At 33.7% G+C, this 22,494-nt stretch overlaps 1 protein-coding gene across 1 annotated transcript in view; it reads left to right on the top strand.

Moving 5' to 3' along the window:
* The first annotated feature begins 1,208 nt into the window (after positions 1-1,208).
* Positions 1,209-22,494, top strand: part of mgl (low-density lipoprotein receptor-related protein megalin) — a 38,365-nt gene continuing 17,079 nt past the window's right edge. The window contains exons 1-4 of the mRNA XM_069130113.1: positions 1,209-1,846; positions 20,535-20,657; positions 21,578-21,709; positions 22,088-22,342. Coding sequence (XP_068986214.1) covers positions 1,684-1,846; positions 20,535-20,657; positions 21,578-21,709; positions 22,088-22,342 — 673 coding nt within the window. The 5' untranslated portion in view covers positions 1,209-1,683. The remainder of the gene's footprint in view (positions 1,847-20,534; positions 20,658-21,577; positions 21,710-22,087; positions 22,343-22,494) is intronic.

Below are 22,494 nucleotides of genomic sequence, written 5' to 3' on the forward strand. Positions count from 1 at the left end.
CGGAGACTAATATTTATATAATAATATTTTATTAGAAGAATATTACAAATTTTTGTAATTTTCTTCCAATTGGAAAATCTGTCTTTAAAATATTATAAAAATATTTAGAAAATTTAACTATTACTTGCAAAAATTTGTTATTGTAGAGAAGTATAGGCAGGTTGGGTCATTTGGTCAATAAATGCGTTTCCGTACAAAAGAATTCAAAGAATAGATGCAGGTTTCCGATCCGTTAAGATCTGTAGATGAAGTCAAGAGAGGTCTGAGGGACGATATTACCTGAGGTCAGGTAAATTCATTCTGTTTACATTTGTTCTCTGCGACTTTCTTTTCGAAGGACAGGAAAACGAATCTTAAAAATGAAACACGATAAAGATATCAATAAATTTTATATTATACGAAATGCAATATATTAAAATAATTAATAAGTTATTTTTTAAAAAATTCCACTCCTTCGACACGTATGAAGGATGTATGTATGTAAGGATGTATGTAAGAAGAATGATCTTTAGGTACAGTGGCTCGTGAAAGTATTCTCACACTTTTTATGATCATATTACATATTATACGAACCATTTAAAAATTTCATTAGCGTTGTAATGGTAATAACACTCAACTATCATGATTATATTGTTCAAATTTGAAATGATTCTAAAAACGTATACGGAAGTTGCAAGATATTTGATAGCATATATTTCGTAGAGGTTACAAAAGTATTTAAGCAAACAGTTATTTAAAGTATTAATAAATCACATACCTTAGTGAGACCATTTTTTATGTTTATTACGTGCTTAAGGTGACTATTCTTATTCATCTTACAATTTTTATATCTATTTTCAGATTGGATTCAAATTTTGTCAATATGATCATGGGGGTCTTACCTCATTACAGTGTTAAGGAAATTTCAAAATGTTTTATATAACACGTACAATATAAGCATCAAAGTTTTCTGTGGCAAGTGTACGAATATTTTTTGCATTCCACTGTATGCATAGAGGAAATCGATCGTTTAAGTCGACTGCTAATCGATTATTTCCAATGATCGCCTTTTACGTCGTATTTAATATCCATGTCACAACGTTCACAGGTATTCGCTAGTTAAATCCTATCTTAGTGGAGGATTTGTCACACGTGGTCCTTAGAGCCCTTTCACGCGCATGCGCGGTGACATCAGTCTCGAGCCCCTGTAATCGGCGCGTGTACACGCTTCGAAGTTAGTCGTTCGCTGACCGCGGCCGCGTTGATGTTGCGCGTGGGAGCCATGAACTGAACCCGAGAGTAGCTCGTGCTCTTTTCGCGTTCTTTTTTTTTCTTTTCCTTCGTCTTCCTTCCTGTACCAAGGGACCGTATTTGCTTTTCGTCTCGAGAAGAGCACGCACGCGCAACAGATAGTTTCTGCAACATCTGCTAACAAGTGTATTTTACAATCAACGTTTCTTAACCCTCAGAAAGGAACTTACAAAATTATCGCAAGTTCTGCGTTTCGAACATTCTTCGTTATCTCGTACAAAACACGTTCTTCTCCCACTATTCACATTGTTTTGTATATTTCCTGATTTAAAGTGTATTTAATAAAGTACAGTTTCGACTCGAGTCGAACGGTGTAACATTGTAAGAATCTTGGTGCCGGCAGAACAGTGGAGACAAAAATTGTGAGAAGTGTGCGGTGAGCAGGACTGTGCGATGGCAGTGGCTGCGGGGCCACGCCGGCCACGCACGCTCCTCTTCGGTGGTAAATATTCTTCCGGGAATACTTTTGGGACGAAGAACCTGTGGTCGGTCCTCGATGGGCTTCCGCTGATCTTAGTCTTAGCCGGTGTCGCACAGGTTGCCGCCCTCAGGATGGGTAAGTGAATCTCCATTTCTTGGATGGTTACTTCACATTATTTACTTCTAGGGAAAAAACTGCTCGCGATGGTATCCCAATTAACACGTTCAATGTGGGGAAGTATTTTTACAATTACTATCTTTCAGAATGATGACCATAAATGATATTTTTTAGTTAGCTCTACTTAAAAAGTGGCTAAAACACATGTTAGATTGTTGAGAAATATCTAAGAAAAGATGATATCGATATATGTGTCGACATCGTATTGAACATGTTAATTTCTTGCCTCGCAGTTTCATGACATAATAGCAGTGTCTCAGCATCACAGATTAGATTCATCTGGTCAACTTTGTAGACAATTCCAATAAATTCGAATGAGAGATAAAATGAAACGACGTTATATTTTGAAAATTTATTTTTATTTTGTAAAACAAGAGTAAAGTCAAATAATCAAAATTGATAAAAATCATTAAATTTTGTGTGTAATTACCAAGATTATCTTACATATATAGAAGATTAAGATTAAGATATTTGTTTAAAAATTGATTGAGATAACGATGTTTAGTTATTAAAGTAAAATCCCAGATTTCATAGTAGGTATTTAATATGTGTGCTATTTGAATGCTATATTATTCTCGTAAGATTTTCTATTTAAGCCACGTGTCCCACTCAGTGGGACCCATATTATAAGCCCATATTATAAATACAGCTCGAATGGAGAGCTCAATGGAGAATATGAGGTCCACATGACATTAAATCTGTTAAATAAACGTTAATCTATTATAGTCTGCAAAATAGTATCAGTTTCGAAACTTTGTAACATTATATATAGGAAAGTTGTCTTGGGTCGTAATCATAATCCGTGCCGTGATTGTCACTTGATATTACAAGGCAAGGGGTAAAATTCGTTCAATTTTTATGCGAAATTGCACAGCAACCTGTTTGCAATCACGAGCGTCTGCGCATACATACTGCGCATAGATCGATGTTTTTCGATATGAATCCTTGCGACTTCGAAAGGAACCGTTAAAACGTTCGATGACAGCTATCGAGTTTCCACGCATGTAGTTTTACGGATCTCTCTTGTTTTTGCAATATTTTCAGAATAGTAGAATGATTATTGAATAGCAGCTTATTTTAGTCTTGAATTTAGCCTAATGAATCTTGTTTTTATTTTTTCTTTTTTATCTTATTGAACGTTGCATGGTAACAACTGCGTGCACAAAAAGCACAAATAGCTAACCTATCAACTATTATCGTTTATTACCATTCTGCGAAGTTTCATGTTTAATTATCAATTCTACAAAGTCAAATATACGTACACACTCTCGTTGGCCTTTGTTCCGTTGGATGAATGAAGATTTGTTTGCTTTGATGCGCAAGAAATAATTGAATTTCTTCTTTCTTTTTCTCGTATGCGGTTTAATTTATATCTCTCTGTCTGGGAAATCGCATGGTTTTATGGTTGAATATCTTAGAAGTTTCTTAGAACGACATAGTTGATACGCAATCAATTAATTGAATCTCTAGTTTTCTTTTAACATAACCCAGGTTAATAAATCTTTTAGGATGATAAAAGTAAGATAAATTTCATGGATTAAAAAAATTGTCAACAATGTGAATGATTTAGATAAGAGATAACATTTCAGAAAATGGTGTGCAAATACAATGTAATATTTTGCAAAAATTAAATATTATGGTGTGATGTGTATATTTCAGTTTATCGCGGCTCTCGCAAAGTGTGCAAAATATAGAGGATTCGCGTGGCAATCAACATGTTAAAATAATCTCGTTCTCTTTTCATATGTGTATGAAAAATATCCCGAAGGATGACAAACAATTGATAATGCGAGAAAAGAGCTGATTACTGTGAATGAGGATGCTAAAAAAATTATAGGGTGACGCAACCGCTGATGACCTCAAAATTACTTTTATGACCCGTTTCAAGGCCATTATTACTCTCGATATTGAAACGTCTTTTAATTTTGCGAGAAACGTGTATTTATTTATTGTCTCTGCTTTAATTAATTAATTAACAACAAATCTACTTAAATACAATTGTACAGAAAGAAGTTTTTTAGATTGTTCAAACAACCTATTTTCATCTTATGCATATTCTTTTATAATTTTTGAATTTCTGGTTTTAAATGGAGTTGGTTGGTTGCAGCGGCGTGAAATTTTAGAAATGGTTAGAGTGGTCATTCTCGATCTAATTCTGGTTCTGTTACAAATGCTATACCGTCGAGATTGCGGTCGTTTTTGCATCGAGGCATCTCCGGCCACTGCTTTCTCTGCTCCCCGCTAGGTGTACGACTTATCGCATGTGCTTTTCCTCGGGCGTCCGACTTTTTAAAAATCCCACCTCGCATGAGAATGCAGTTAACGAATCGAGTTGAATTTACCGTTAACCCCGTTGCTGCCGCGACTTTTGTTCAATGTAACGCGATTCTAATCCCTAAACTGCGAAAAGTCACTGGAATTTCGAAATCATTGAAACCATCGAATCTTCGTTTATTAAATATGATTCGGAGAATTATAAAGACAAAACGAAGAATTTGCAAAGTAAAAGTATTTTAATCTTCAGAGACCGCTAAAAGTTATTGGAATTTTGAAATCACTGAAACCATCGAACCTTCTTTCGAATCTTCATTTGCTGAATACAGCTTGAAAAACTATATAAATCAAAATAGAAATTTAAGGGATAGGCAAATTAAGGATACTCAAATTCATGTTCTGTCACATAACCTAAACTTGTGAATTTTATTGTACGAATGAAAAAAAATATTTGGACATGTTTTTTTATATCTAGAGTGAATTTATGATCAAATTAAGACGCTCCTTTACGAGGAAGCAGAGAAAAAAGCGTATTTTGTATACAGAAAGTATTGTAAAGTGTATTTTGGATACAAAAACAAGAACTTTGCCCTTTTTATTACGCGCGGATATGGAATGATATATATATATATGATATATATATATATATATCATATATATAAAAAGGAAAAGGAAGAAGATAAATAATGACCTCGAGATTCGAAGGTAGTTTTCTGTGAAAGGTAAAATGTACAAGTTGACCTTTCCGGGTAGCAGAAGTTAAATTTAGCAGTATTGCCGGTCCTGTTTCTGCCCAAGCACAATGCGATTAATAAAAGTGCACCAGAACAATTGAATCGTTAAAAATGATGAAAATTTTTATTATGAGATATACAAAACAGATTTTTTATGTGCACAGCGCATACACATATTTATGCTTGGTCAACGAAAAATGTCAGTTATTCGGCACAATGGTGTTACACCATCTGGTCACATGAAACTCGAAGAAAATGCAAACGGATGTAAAACAGGCAAATATTTGTAATACGGTTTTATTTTTCTTAACAAACATTGCTTATGAATATTAAAATGTCTTATCACCTGAGAAATAACATGTTTTGCAATACACAATTGCTCACGAAAGTAATTTGCGCAATTGGAAAATTTTTTTATAAATATATATCATCCGTATTATACAATACATTTTGAAATTTCATTAGCGTTCTACTGAGATATGATCATCATGATTATATTGGTAAAATTTATAAATATATGTGTGTATATGGAGTTACAATATATTTACCCGAATAATATAGGAGGATCAAATTAGTCCCTAAAATTCAATAACATGGAATATTTGAAAATAGATGAGCAAAGACAAGTAGATAAATATGTAGTACGTAACACTCGTAATATGGCGCTAGTGTCGTCACACATGAAGATTTTCTATGGAAAGCATTTGAATACTTCCCTAAGCCACTGTATGCGTGAAATCTTAAACGAGGAGTGGGTCATCCGCCAAACTGTCTTGGACGTTTCGACGCGTTTTCTTATTCTCTAATCCGTCCGGAAGGCAACGAACACAGTCCGATGATCGTTGCCGCAAACGAAATAAACACAGATGAATGCTGTGTGGCCACGCAATCTTTACGAAACCGGTTCCACTTGTAGCCTTAGTTTGCGTGTAAACCGATCGTGATTTTTTTGAGAACCGAACGACGTGCTAGTTCTACACAAGCTCCTCCGTTTCTATTCGATGATTTCACGTGAAATTTGTTCAACAAACCGTAAAATATAGCTGTATGATTTCAACAGACAAATTGAGATTATTATAAATTAGTAATTACTTATTTCAAATGACAACGGAAAAATCTGGAGATTTTGAAATGCTACTCTATCGGTGAGATTTTCCTTCCTTTTTGGATTTTTCTTTCCTTCCTTGGATTGATTATATCTAATTAGATTTTACTAAGTACTCACTTGAACGATCGAATGATCGATACGATCGAGGGCTACCGTGACGCGCTGCATCTAATGCGCCATTCGCACAGGTCCAAGTTTTGTGGAGAGAGAAAAACCGGTTTTTCGAACTCGTAGTAAACACGACGAAGGAGAATGCTCCGAATTCTCGAGGACTCCCATACCTTGAGCTTCTTCTAAGCTTTGTTTTATAATGTTTCACGAAAATTTTCCTTCTTAGCAGAGTTATACTCTAAAATCTCGTAATCGGCCGCCATCTTGGTCCATCTCCATTTGGTGTCACTATACATCACTGTTAGTAAATTGAACTACTTTGCGAACGTACAACAAAAGTTATCATTATTGCTAGATCTTTATTTTATTTTCATTAAATTTGTTAACCAATAATAAAGCTGCGTTTACATTAGTCCAGTCGCTGGATCAAACGATTATATTTCAGTTGATTGACTAGAAATCGATCAATGTTTACATTCTTGAAGTGTTAAATTAGATACATTACTACATTTCAGCCAGTACTGGATTAGGTCGTCTATATGTTTCCAGTAATAATGGGGATGAACAGTCGATTGAAAACTTTCAATACAGTCGTTGGACTGGATTGTTCACTGGAATGACGGTACTGTACTGAAATGAAAATACTGTCTACGTTATTCTTGTTACGATTCAATGCTGGATTGGATCACTGGACTGGAAAGTTACTGAACCAATGTAATCCCAGTTTAATTAAGTACAAGGCTCTATATGCATAAGAACCCTGTGGAAATATTCTATGTAGAGTCAAGGACAAAACGTAAGTGGATAGATAGTGGAAGTATCAATGAACTTTAATCGAACTAGTACTAATATTATATATTTAAGTTTTATTTATTATATTACAATACATACATTATTTAGTAAAAAATCGCAATTAATATTTATGTAAACAAGCTGTATTTAACGAAACTTCATTGAGACTTACATTTTTTTTTTACTTTTATACTTATTTTTATTTATGGTAAATGATAAGATGAAGTACGAACTTGTAAATTGGTATAATATTATTTCGGTTCATTAGATTTCTTCTAGGAAAAAAACCTTCTCTGTAGCTTCTGTAAATGAATAAAAAAAGCATCGGTCTGCATACATATGTAGATCTACCGCGCCTACCGGAACCGATAACACATTGGTGCGAATCGTGGATTTAAATGCCCCGGCCTTGAGAGGTTAAACGTCAATTTCGAATAAATGATAAATGATAAATCGGCTGAGGTCAGTTGAAAACCTTTGTAGCCAGATAATTGAATTTAAAGATCAATGAAAAGTGTATCACTACATTAGAACGTCTTAATCGTACACTTGTCTTACATATTTCTATAGGTTAAATCATTAGTTTAATTAAAACTTTCTTTTATGGCTTTTGAAATTAAATTCCAGATACAAAGAAATGTGATGTATGCATGGGATTGTGTTTTGTATTCCAGAAGATCAGTGAACTACCCAAAGACCTGAAAATATGAAAAAAGATCCGTATAGTTGTGTATCTGAGTAACTTGATTCCGTTTTGTATGATCGCCATATTGTATTTCAACACGCACCACGAGACCAACGTATATATCTTTCCGTGTTCTGGGAAGCGAATTAACGGTAGCTGGACCAACAGATTTTTCGACTGAAATTTTAATAATACTTTAAAAGTTGAAGTCTAGTGACTATAAATTATCTAATTAAAATTTTGGTATTTTCGTATCCAATTTTGCTAACTATAATACCGCGAAATATATAAATAATATATATAATAAACTTTGTGAAAAATTGCACATTATTCAATTTCAGTAATCAGAACACCGCCAACAAAATAGAGTTTATAATTGGTATTTCTCACGACTATTGATCAAGATTATTACTGACAAGGTTTATTTTTTATTTCTAGACAACGGAATACTTTTTTATTGAAAATCTTAATGACCAGATATACATATCACCTTGACATATTGAACTTAAAATAGTGTTATTCTCTCGTTTACGTCAATTATACTGAAATTTTAGAATGCAATATTATTTATTAGATAAGCATTAGACAAGCGTCTATTAATATAGTGATTTTGCGTTGTATCACTAAGAGAGAATAAATACGTAAGTACGTTTTATCTTTCTAGAAAATGCGCCAATCGTATTCCAGTAACGTAATGACTGTGGCAAATAAGCATTTCCAAACAAGAATTGAACTCGTTCCCAACAGATGAAACGCAATGCGTTTAATATCATTTTCATTATAAAAGTAATAGATGAGACACGATGCATCTGACTTCAGTTTCTTTAAAAATATAATAGATGAAACGCGATGCGTTTAATTTTGTTTTCATAATGAAAATAATTATCAAAATTAAATACATTTTTCTTCATTCATATATTATCGTACAAAGATTAAGATTAAAGCGAGGTATGTATCTACAACAGAGGAGGAACTTTCTCCTTCTTTGGAAGAAGAAGGAAGGAATTAGAGCTTACAAACTCAGACAACTCTCGAGTGCAAGGTGCTTGGGTTTCATCGACCCACTGATTCGTGCTACTTCTTTTTCTCGTGCTAATAACTGCACGCGCATCGTGCACGAGCATCTACCAGCCTGGATAACAATAAAATACGAATAGCACGCAATACCAGTTAATAAATCACTGGCTAAGAAACATCCTTCATTAATGTAAAATACTCTTATTTAAATTATGTTTAATTAGACCAATAGAAATCTTTAATTAGCCTTTCAAATAATTCCTTTTTTAGAATCAGACCAAACGAGTGCTTTTTGTTCTAGATACCTTTTTTTTGCTGTAAAATTAACTGGCATTTTCTAATCAAATAATTTAGTCGAGGTTCTTCAGCGATCGTGAATTTAATGATTTTCCATCGATGTACCGCTATCCTCTTGTGTATTCAGGAAACATCGTTTCCTTTGACCTCAAAGAAAAAAACGAAGCGCGTCTAAGTTGGGACGCTAGTACATTTAGATTAGTGAAAATATTTTTTAGAAATCCCTAGAAGGGATTTTGTGATACTTCCTTCTTCTGTTTTATTTTTAATAACCTTTAGTTATTACGTTTCACGTATAAGTTGTGTCACATATAAACGACTACTTGATTGAATAGATGTTTGAAGCTACTACAATCAGTTCATTCTTCAATATATACTTAAACTATATGCCTTCTATGTCTTCTATGTCGTAAAAACCGTTACTACCAGTCGTAGTCATAAAGTATCGGTAACTGTCGATAGCCGGTTAATAATAATCGTAACAGTGAGCATTATATGAATCTAGGTTTTAATAATATTCGTCTGAGTCATTAATCAAGTTTTGCACATATTCACATACATAAATATACAAATATTACTTTTTATAAAAAATGTAATCAAAAATTCAATTATTCTTTTGAAAGCTTGACTTCTTTATGATTAGACAAAAGTGTTAGGTATAAGAAATTATGGATACATAAAATATGTAAATAACAAAAATATAACATATATAGGGAATATTTATTTTAGATACTGTACATGTATGTTGGTAATATCATATATTCTACATATTCATAGTTGTTTTCTATATTTATTTTTTCTACCTAAATTTCTCAGAGAGTAATTTTTAAATATCACCATCCTATTTTTCTAGGGACCTTTATTAGGGAAATTAATACTTTGTACAGAATAAGAGCATATTATATAGAGAATTATAAAATTGTAAATGACAATTGGTAACAGTGGGCGCGAAGTTTAACTGTGGCGTAGCACGCTTCTCTAATATTTAGTGCATAGACGTTGCTACTAGTAGTATAGATGTATATGTGTATATGGCATGTGCGAAGCCATAACGATTATATTTGCTTTAGCGTTCTTTTTTCGAGCCTTTCCAGTTCACGGTCGATGGACTGTGTGAACTTGTGACAGGTTCTTCGTATTAAAGCGGATCAAGTTTAACATTTTCGAGAGAATTTATAAAGATCGTAATTATTGTTCATTATGAAAAAGTCGGTTCTGTTTAAGTCTCGTATTTTTACCAACAATAAAACGTTTAAATCGGTATATGGCTATGCTCTCAGCCGTGTAAAGTGTGCCATTGCGAATTACTCTCCACTCTGGGTAAAAACTAAGAGTTCGAGAAATTTATTCAGTGAAATGGTGTTGTTTAGTATCTCCGTATTTATAAAAAATTGATTCTACCCCAAAGTCACTTCTTGTATCTGTCACTTCTCATCAAAATAAAATCCACATGATTCAATGTACTTTCCCAATGAATTATTTCACTTAATTCTTCTAGATTTATGAAAATTGTCATTTCTAAAATCCAACAATATTTAATGAAATTATTATTATTAGTATCTCCGTGTATAGTTTCTTTTAAAATAACCTGTACATTAAAGATTTGCTTTTAACCCCCTTCATCTATCAGTGGTATTCTTTCCAAATTTAAAACAATAACAAAATTTTGATATTTTTATTATAAAACCTATGACCCAATAACATTGTTAATTAATACAATTTATGAACACAAATGTCGTATCAAGTATCTTTATTTTCAATGTATCTAACAATTGATTAGAGCACAATATTGACGATACTGCCCCATCAAATTAAAAATTCTAAGCATTGAAGTTTTATATGAATTAATCTAACCTATTTGTGTATAATATTTAGATATAATTTAGATGCAATGAAGTCTCGTTATGGAGGACTGTCGCGGTGATTTCGTGGCAACTCGCGCAGGAAATGTTTCGTAGCGAAGCTGTCGTAGGCGAAATATCCTGGCCGATACCTACGGAGCCGAGCCAGGTTGGCAGGTTTGAGGCTGGCAGGTAAAGTCGGTAGGCGGATCGAGGTTCATTGACCTCGGCCTAGCGGCCGACCGGATAGCGGGACCATGCCTCCCCGATTCTACGTTCTCCTTCTGCCTTCTCTACACCTTCCTTCCTTTCCTTCTCTTTCTCTCCGTCTTTGTTTCTTTGTTTCTATGTCCCTGGTGCACGGTTCGCGTGTTGCGATATCGGCCTCGCGATTGCCGGTCTTTCGGAAACCGGTGAGAGAGGTTAACTCTCGTAAGACGATCTCCGACGATGTTTTTGTGTCTCATAAGAAACTCGTCATGGTATATAATTGAAACCACTGCACAGATGATCCCACGTGAAATAGCGAGACGAATTTGTGGAACGAAGTTTTTTCGTCGGCAACGCATTTTCGAATAGAAGGCATTTAAAAATTCAGGCTATGTGCGCGTACAGTCGATTATTGACCACCAGTCGCGCATCGCGCGCCCATTTCGAAACATAATTTCCGCGGGAACGATAAATTAAAAGAAAAATTGTATTCTACACCTATGATCGATGTTTTTTTACATAGCTACGTTACTTGGAATGATAATACTTACATACTCCGATATTTATGGGCATACGGTAATTAAGCAGAACGTTCAATTACAGTAAATGCATTCTTATCTGAACGAGTAACCGATCAATTAAAGCCAAGCTAAATGATAAATCGGTGATTAGTGCATGTTATATATAATTGATGGATAGGTTATGCGCGCGATAAGTAAGTAAATACAAGGTTGAATGAACGATTGAATAAGTGCACAGACAAAGAGGATAAAAGTACAGGAGATCCCATTGATTCGTCCACAGGTCGATCGCGTGGGAAACTGCAACTTTCACCCATGGGATTATGAGAGAGCTCGGATCTAGCGATTCTGGAGTGCCGTTGACTGAATTGCAATTCTTAATGTCAGCATGCAAAGCTAGTATGCCTCGACCAGTTGATTTATCTATTATTTTCTCTTTATGTCAACTTTCAGTATACTATTGTATATATATATATATATATATATATATATATATATATATATATATGTATTGCATACAACGGATACATCCGATTATTCTGGGAACACTTGAGTGTTTATCCTCATCGTCCGCTAATTGAACTCAACTTTGACGATTTAATAACCGCCACGATTCAATTTCATTCGTTAACCTAGCCCCACACGGTACAACAATTGCGTGAAAAGGATAAAATAGGAAGAAACGATAGTACGTGAAAAGGCGATAGAGTCGATAATGTAGAACAGCTTTGGATATCTCCGTTTGGCGCGCTTTGTGTTTCGTTTTGTACTCTGAGCCGAACTTTCACGATAATGGCGACTGTCATGGAAGAATTATCCTAAAAGTTATCTTTTTTCTGGCCTTGCTGAAAAGAAAATAGCTCGTAATCGTTATTATATTTATCTACGAAAATAATGACTTTAAGCTGTAGACTGAAAAATCGTACAGTAAAAAGGGATAGGGGCAGCTATTATAGAACTTAACCAGAGTCATCGTAAATGTGAATTGTGGCGGACGACCTGGAAACCTTTAGGAAGGCGCATCGAGCCACGATCGAAGAATATCAACGAGAAAGAATGCGAATGCCGGGCCTCGCGTTGTCTATTCAAGATTCTTGGCTTTTCTTTCCTCGACCCTAGAGACTCCATTGGATCACTCCTCCTTTCTAATTTACGAGTAACCATGTTTTTCAAAAGTCTACTGCAATCGCATATTCTATTATACTATAACACTCTGTAATATAATACCAATGTATATATGTTGTATAATTACAGAAGAGTATTACAATATATATTACTATATTACATTAAAAATATTTACATTGGTATCATGTTATATCATACGTTTCAATATATTGACTATAATAATACTGCTATACTAACTTAACACTAACATTACCAGGTCAAATGAACGGTTTCAAAATTTAATTTGAAATTGTACATTCATTGTTATTTCTTTTGTTCATCTAACTTTATATATATATAATATAATACACTATAATACAATACTATAATATATACCAGCATATTGCATTTGAAGTATTTATACTATTTTATTATATCATAATTTTAATGAAGGATAAGCTACTGATGAATAGACGAAGAGAAATGACTAGTGGAAACCTAACCTCAATCTTATTAGTTTATTAGAAAGAAATTGATTTAATCGTGTCAGGCTAGAGAATAGGTTGCATTGTGCAGTTTATATTTTAGCGAGGAGAAACGCGCGGTGCACATCGAAGGCTGACGATGTCGGCTTTATAAAGCGGAATCGGCTCTAACGAAAGGAAGTGCACCGCGGTGCGCTATGATGGTTGAAATTGGAACGGGCATACAATAAACCCTCATTGCTTGAAACAAAGCCATCTCGAGAGTTTGTCCGTGTTCTTTTTTATCCACAACGATTATTATCGATAATACTGAACCCCTTATGCAACCATTGCAACTGAAATATTAGAAATCATTCACGTAATGCTGTATGCTGTTCAGTAATATCTTAGAACTAATTATGGAACTTATTAATAATTTACAGAATTAATAAAAAAAAAAACAAGTTTAACCCTTAACTGGTATCATTGGGTCAGTGGAAACTATAGCAATCTAAGATTAGATTATTTATTTTTGGGAATTTTTGATTTAATTTAACTTCATTTAATTTAATATACAATAAAATTAAATAATTTAAATTCTGACGACCTGACATAAGTTATCATAGTTGTCTATAACCTAATGATACTGTTCGAAGGCAAACAAAAATTTAAGTAGTTTAATGGTATAAATGGTATAAATAATGTGATAAAAAGAATTAGAAAAATATTGTGCTTTGTAGGATTTTTATTGGGAAATTTTCATTAAGGTTAGGTTATGCTGATGAATAGACGTTGGTCTAGTATTACAAGCCGAAAGTTCTGAGTGAATTGAGCAAGTCGGATCAACGAACGATGGCGACTGGTAGGCAATCGAGACGCACGTAAATAGGTGTGCCATTCAACCGTTCGACTCATACCTACTGTACTTGTAGTACGTGTCTACAAGGCCACGGAGAGACGAATGTTCGATTAATACCGCGGGTGAAGGGAGCTTCTTTAAGCACCGTTCACAATATTCTATTTGCTACGCGACCACTTTTCAACCCCTCGGGTCATTTCTTATATTTATTATCCACTTTAACCTATACACTTGAGAAAGAAATAAGTTATAAATAGATGGTTGATTTTGAGGCATTTATATGTTTTTGCGAATATAACTAAAGAAATGGAATTTAAATAGAAGTTTACTTCATTTACCAAGTATTCTAATAAATACTCTACTTTGGATAGCATACATATTTTGACGCCTTTAAATTTCCCATGAATGTATGAAAATCCGTAACGTAGTTATAAATATTACAAAATATTTATCATCTCTCACGTATTAACCTCAAAAATAATTAAGTACAGAGTTTCAATTTTTGACTGTTCTTTCAATCGTGTAAAAATTAAAAATCGCTACTGTAGATAAGTAGATTTCACATAGGACGACACCTATGTAAAAACCCATGAAGTTCGACAAAATTGTTTGTCGCCCTCATAAGGGAATGCTTTATTTAAAATGATTAAAATTGTGGATTTTCATGGATTTATGGGAAATTTTAAGATGCAGAAATGCACATAGTAAATACATTATAAGTACTCACTGTAATATGTAGTAGTGGGCGAAACAAATTTTTGTATAAACATCATTTTTTTTATTACGTACAAAAATATAAATTTGCATAAAGCACCGGCTCCCTAGAAACAACAATTGAGTTGAATAAGTTACTTTGAATACAGTGAACTTAATTAATCTAGAGAAAGTAATTCTCTCCATGGATACCTGAAAGTTTCGAAAACAGCGCCAAATACAGGCGCGACGTACGAAAGTATTGAGTCAAGTAAGAACTATTGTTTCGTTTTTATCTTTGTTTCTTTCGAGGTAAAAAGGTTAGCGATAGTTTTATAAAAGGATCGCATGACCATAAACGCTACGGCTAGTGGGAAAAACAAATTTAATGCCATTTAAAGGCATGCTTTCTATGAAACCTTATAAAATTTCCATTTACTAAATATTATTTAAAGTACAGTATCAAAATACCTTCAAGAGAAAAAATAAACTCTAACTCCTAACTCTATCCTAAAATACATATAAATTAAATTTGGGTTAACTTCTAGGGGAAAAATTTGTATTACTTAACCTACACAATGTCATGTGTCAAGTTAATTTTTTATGTACATATAAAATTCCATTGTAGATTTAAAATATTTTTTCAACTCATTGTATAAATTAAAAATAATTAAAAGTAGTGATTAATATTCATTACTTCAATCTGCATAAAAATTTACGATTCGGTCCGATAAACACCGCATGCTTTGAACTTAATCGTAAAGTTTAAATGACAATTGCGAATCCTCTATGTTTAGTGACTTTTTTCGATAGAATGATTTACGGTATTTGAAGAAAATACAGAATACTTGTAAAACGTTTTAGGTATTTGACAAAGAATATCAATCGTGTAACAGATGGAAATTGAAGATTGAGTAACCAATTTATCTCTTAAATAATTTTGAACACGTAATCTTATTAGTATCGACGCCGAGGGCGATTGCATCAGTGGAGAAGACAGTGCAGCGTGGCATGGAATTAAGGTTGAACGTTCGCACCTTGTTTCAATATTCGATATATGTATATATATTTCGGGTCATCGTTCTCTTTCTTTCTTTGTTTGGTCATGAGGAATCTAGATTGGACGACATAACCAGGACAAGGCTGTATTTATCGGTCATCCGTTATATGACACGTCAAGATTCTTTGATTCCGTCGTAGACGCAAATTACCGGCTATTAAGCCGGCATTATGTTCCACCTTTTTTTACAGTCGATGTCTCGCGAGCTCTTTTCACGGCTGAAGTCACGAAAAAATAGCGGAGAGCTGACTTGAAACAATAAAAGATATTATATTTGGTACCCATTGTATAATAATAACCTCGATTATTTATTACGAATTTAAATAACTCATAATATGGCGCTTACATTATGAAAAAGAGATTTAAAAAGAACTTTCGTGGCACGAATATCATGTTTTTGGTATGTATACTATAGTTTTGGTAAGACTTTAAATATTGAACACGTTCATATTAGGAAGGAAGAATGCAACTGGCCAGCAACAGGTCTCTATGTCAGCAATTAAAGATTAAGACAGATTCCTGACACCAACTTCGCCATGTTAAAAAAAGTAGATCATGACCGGAGTTACTCCTGCCTTAATTTAATTACCACACCATAGATGTACTTGTATGCGTCTTAGAAATAAAACCATGGAAGCTACATATATTGTAATTGTAAACCGTCTTAATAGTGCTTCTATAGATCGTACTCGCAATGTTACAAGATTAGCCCTGAGTAATTAGACGCCTGGCTATATGTGTTCACATCAGACAGCCGGTGAAAGTGATTTCTAATCATTGAGACGTGTAAAAGTCAGACGTGTAAAAACAGTCTACTTTACGACTGTAGCATTGGTACAATGAATGCTTTATGTGTCCAGCTGACCGCTCTAGCATGGACTCTGATAAACATAAAATCTCATTTGTGCCAGACAATTGAATAATTGTTCCCTCGAGGACGACCAACCGATGAGCTTGATAATTACGGGATACCTTGATTGAATTTATCTATTTTCACGCAGGTCGTAAACACAGAACCATGGAATCTCGGATAGGAAGAAAAGAAATATTAGAAAAGTTATTAGATACTTCAAATCTACTGTGAAACCGGAATTATATATAATAATAATGATTAATAGGATAATAAGGAATTATATAGGGAAAAATTTGGGAATGTAAGAAAAGCTGCTAGATAATTTATAATTTTCTTTAGAAACAGAATTATTGATTTTGCGAGTTACTTTGATCGAATTTATAAATTGATATCCAGTCACCATGAAATAGAGAAAAATTTGGAAATATTAGATAGGTTACTAGATATTCCAACACAAGGTTGTTTTTAAAAACATAATTATCGAATTTTGATCCATGTTTCTATGGATGATGGCTTTTATCCTTCTAATTTTAGTCAGCTTTGAAAATGATGATCCCAGGGTTCTAATTTTCGAAAATTTGTTGGTAATTTTCTCAATAGAAGTCTACCGAGGCTCTTGGTTAGAGAAGGTCGCGAGAGGATCGTACAAAAAAGATCGTGGCGTGGAACGAAGGTAGGCGAGTGCAGTTCTCTGGGCTTCCTCCCCTCCTCGACTCTCCTCCACGATTCCTGATCGAGTCTCGCTGAGTCTGGCCGAGTCTACCGACGTGCTGTCGGTACCAGGGCGCACCGCCTGGTACGAGCGGTGCACTGCTCCCCCTCCAGCCCGTCACCCCCTTGGCTATACTTGTCTTAGTTCGATCCATTGCTCTTCTCCGTCACTCCTGTTACTGATACAGCACACCTCTGTTCATGATGTACGCCGACAGAGATGAGAAAATTCGCAACCTGCGCGAGACACAGAAAAGCGGACTGTTGCCATCGCCTTTCAATCGACTTGTTAAAAGATATCTTATAGTGCATATTTAAAATAGAGGATAGATACGAGTCTGTAATATAATTGAATTAGATTGGATTAGGTTTATGGGACTTATGTTTTAGTTATGTCAAGGAATTTTTATTTTTATAATGTATGGTCATTTTTATAATATTGAAATAGACATGAAATGGAACATAATGAATAGGATTTAAAAATACATTTCTTTTCTTTTGAAGTACCATAAATGTAGAATCACATTTGAGTAATGATTACAAAGGAAATAAATTGAATTTGGTATAAGTACAGTCGTGAATGTAGAGTAATTATGAAGTTGGAATAGGTCAGTAATACGATATGGTCATAAATCTCTGCGTAGTAGGATCATGGATATATGAAAGTACACATTAATTGCATCAACGTATGAAAATAAAAAGTAAGATGAGGTGATGTACATGTCCCATGTCTTGTAAACTTGTTAGGGATTTAATTACTTCTATGTTTGTTTAACGACGTTTTATTCCATGTTTAGCAACATTTCTCGTAAATCGAATGTTTTATTTGTCGAAACTACGAGCATTCGCTGGAAATTCCAGGAAAATTTACTTAATATTTATAAAAACACGATTGCTATATGAAACGTGTCGTTCTTAGTTCCGCAAAGCATCGTATATTTTTCCGCCAAGAACACGTTCTCGCTGTTTTCGTGACGAGGAACAATAAAACTCTTCCGAATCAGATATGGCCGCGAAATGAAAACATTGATACTTTTTATCTCATATTTGCATCTGTCGGTTTTAGACTTCCTATCGTGTGACTTATAAATATCGCTTCTTAAAATTGATATTAATCTTATTGGACTCATTTCTCGGTCAATGACACTGTGTCGTAGTACAGTCACTAAATCCTAACCTTAATTAGTACAGGAGTTCCAAAAAAATTGTCCTATATGGCGACGTGTCCTTGTAATTTTGTGGCAGTAAGAGCCAATATTATTGAGCATACGTCATCGAACGAGAAAGGCTAAGCATCCTGTTGATGTTATCCTTGAAAGGATGCACATATACGGCAGGTAGGTACGTGCTAGATAACCGATTCCAGCTAGATTCCGTTGAGATTCTATCTGTTCGGTGCCAGTCGGTACCGTTCTATCTCCCATCCATGGGCGATACTCTTTCTGTTTCTTCGTGTTGCCTTTTTCGTTACCCCACGCCATAAAAATACTTCGATTAATTAGTTCAATTGAAATTTAGCCCCGTAACGAATTCTTGATATATTCTATTTTGGACTAGTAATTTTTTTTAGTTACTGTTGGTATTTTATTTGAAATCCAATGGAAGCGTATTTGGATTATCCTGGAATTGAACTTCATAAAGTATATGTATAGAATTTTGTGAAATAAAGTTTGATTTTTAGAAAATTTTTCTAGAATGCTACAGTTTCAAGCAGGAATTCTATAGAATAAATTTATTACCCTTTTTAAATTTATTTTTCATACGCTTCGAACGTTCGAAATTACTGGTAACTTTTTTATTTGTTATTAACGCGTTGTGTATTGAATAAAAAAATATTGCCTTTTGTGAATATCAAAGAAGCTTAAAATGGAGGATAAAAAGAAAGTAAGATACATGAATTAGATAACGTCGCAGCAATTCGTCGTGAAAATATCTTATGTTAAAATTTTGTAATTTGCGCCCTCGTAATTGCACTCGTAATTATAATGGCGCGCACGCACGCAATATGCATTGGGAACGGGGCTTGTTCTCATGTGTTGAGAAGCCCGTCTCGTTTGTTCCACAAATTTCATAGAAAGTCAACCGTTTGAATGAAAAAAATTCGAAATCGTTGCGTTGCTCTATCCCCACTGCTCTTTAGTTTAAAGAAAAGTTAGTAGCAAGCGCTTAATTGGTGTTCTGACATACTCTACTGCGATCCATTTAAACAAAATCCCTCATCAGCGATATCTTAAACGATGTTAAATTAAGTTAATCACACCTGTCATCTCGTACATTAATATTTCACACAGTAAATCAACTTTCATCGCTTTAAGAACTTTTCTAGTGATATTCACTAGATTTATACAGTAAACTAGAAATTTTTCAAAAAAGACATTAGATATCTACGTTGTTCAATTACATCTACCCTACATTCATTTAATTTCGTATTTATACAATTATATTTAGTTCATAAAATTTTAAAATGTCTATTATGATTGTGTTTTACTATTTCAAATTAACGAGAATATTAGACAATTTCATTGATAAAATTATATCTTTGCCGAGATATTTGAAACGTTTGTGGCATACAATATTACGTTTATAAAATTTTTCAACTTCTTGGTTATGTTTTTGGTTATTTCTAGTTAAAGAGAGCATGTACTCTAATTTATGATATTATGCTAGATTACTTCCTTTACTTCGTGCGGAATACATTCATTACGAAGTATAATTACATAATATCAAAGGCCTTTTATTTCGTTCAGAATCAAGATCCATAGATCATATCTTATCTATGAATCTATGGAAACAGGTTTATCCAGGAATCGAACGCTATAATTTTGATCATCCTGTTCTCGCGAACATCTTTCGATTCCTCGAAAGGGTCTCGTTTCGTTCGCGCGGGAACTTCGATATATCTCGAGATGGAGCTGCCAGCATCCATTGAACCTTTCACCCATCACGCCACTGATACATCATGTTATTAAGTCATGAGTATTCCTATTTTGTTATAATTCGTTACTTTTAGATTAGAAATAATTTGTATATTCTTAACGACCTATCCGTTACAAATTAACCAATGATATATCAACAGCCAAATTATTTATTACACCAATGAATTTTTCATTGAACGATAAACTATAGAGGACTAGGGATTTTTTTTTAGCACTGAAAATTAAACTGAGGAGAACATTGGATAGATATTAGAAAAATGAAAATGAAAAAATTCGAAATTAAGAAAAATCAGTAAACTGCGTGATTATCTAGAATTTTTTCTATTTTCATTCGTCTGAAGGTTAATAATAATTGTTCTTTTCTTGTTTTTAATAGCTGATGGCAGCGGCTGTGGCATCAATAGCTTTAGATGCATAGACGGCACCTGCATACCGAGCACTTTAGTCTGCAATTACCAAAAAGATTGCGAAAGTGCAGAAGATGAATTTCAATCGTGCAGTAAGTATTTGCTATATCTATACAAAATTTGATAAAGCTGATTTCTTTTAATTATTTCCAGCATTTTTAAAACTAATTTGGAAAGATTGAAATTGTTGCTTGTAAAATCCGCGTCCGGTTAAATTCAATGTAAAAATTGTAGTACTGGTACTTCCGGTATTTTGGCGCTTCCGGGAGGAAGATTCGAATCCTCTTTGGCGCATTTCCGGCGCTACTTGAAGAAAAAAGTACGTTCAACGAAAAATTGCTATTATATTCGATATTCTTATATAATCCATGATTCTCTTTTGTACTTGGAATTTTAATCACTAGTTTGTTCATAGTGATCTAAGCGGTATGTATAGGATTATATAATCTATAAATTGATGATTAGTTAATTTTATTGCTGCTAATACATACTGGTAGGCAAACAAATAAGCTACTACTTCCTTTATATCAAAGTTAATATAATTTAATTTGTAGTTATTTCTTAGAATGAAAATTTGGAAGTCGTCCGATATTTGTAGTGCTTCAAAGTATGAGAAATATATTTTCAAATTTTATTTGATAGAGAAGCAAAAAATAAAACTTTTCATAATAATTATCTGTTCATTAGAATTATCGCTACTAGATGTTTCAAGAAAGTGATTCTGTAATTTCTTTTCGTTCTTGAGACTCTGCTAATATTACCCACTCAACTAGTATGATAATACTTGACAATTAAGCTACATATAATATATGGCATTCAGATAACAATGCATTAGATCAGTTTTATCTTTGTGTCTTTTGCAGTGTGCAAATAATTGAAGAAGACATCAGCATGGCAATGATATAATTACTATTAATTAGCTAATTCATGAGAAACACTAGTCAAAAAGTCATTGATATATTCGAAAATGATGGATAATTGGACAATGATTGATCGACGAATTTGTTTGCAGCACCACCAGACTGTGAAGCTGGACAGATCACATGTGGTCAATACATTTTCAACAAGACTTACTGTATACCTCCCCATCAAAGATGTGACATGACTGTTGACTGCGTTGATGGGACTGATGAAGCTGGTTGCAGTGAGTATTTGTTTACTTATAAAAATTATTCAATACAAAGATATAATATATATTCACAGCAAGAGTAACGAAAATAATGCATAATTAACTTTTAATTTTTTAAATTGCATAATTTTGTTTTCCTCAAGATAAAACTAATAAAATTCTTATGTAGCACAAATAGAGTCATATAATAGAATCATATTTAATGATAGAAGATACACATCAGCACGTTACCACCACGTGCATGATAATGTAGCTTCACTTGATCGTTAGATTGCGCATAAAAATATGAGAGAAAGAAAAAATAAGAAAAAATATTCCAAAACTTGATCGTACTGTCATATAAATGATTAGAAAAATTGCTAAGTCAGATTACTAATTAGAAACGTTGAAAAGATTACAGGAAATGCCAACCGGATGACTTCCGGTGTGGTGGTTCGACACCAGAGCTTTGCATTCCAAAAGAGAAAAAATGTGACGGCTACCTAGACTGTCGAAACGGTCGGGATGAAGAGAAATGCGAGAACAATGCGAAGCCAGCTTGTAGGTTGGATCAGTTCAGGTGTAATTCCACGCAGCGTTGCATTGAACAATCAGCTAGATGTAATTACAAGGACGACTGTGGAGATAATAGTGACGAGGAGGGATGCAGTATGTTTCATTTTTCTATCTACTTTAGACGCACAATTTTTCAAGCTGGGATTTCTTTTGTATCTAAGAATCTTTTAGATCTAGAGATTTTTTGTATATAAAAATTTCTGACTAATGACGTTTCTAATTCAAAAATTTTCTATTTTTAATGA

This window comes from Bombus flavifrons, chromosome 16 (assembly GCF_040668555.2).
Source record: "Bombus flavifrons isolate JBK064 chromosome 16, iyBomFlav1_principal, whole genome shotgun sequence".
Classification (NCBI taxonomy): domain Eukaryota; kingdom Metazoa; phylum Arthropoda; class Insecta; order Hymenoptera; family Apidae; genus Bombus; species Bombus flavifrons.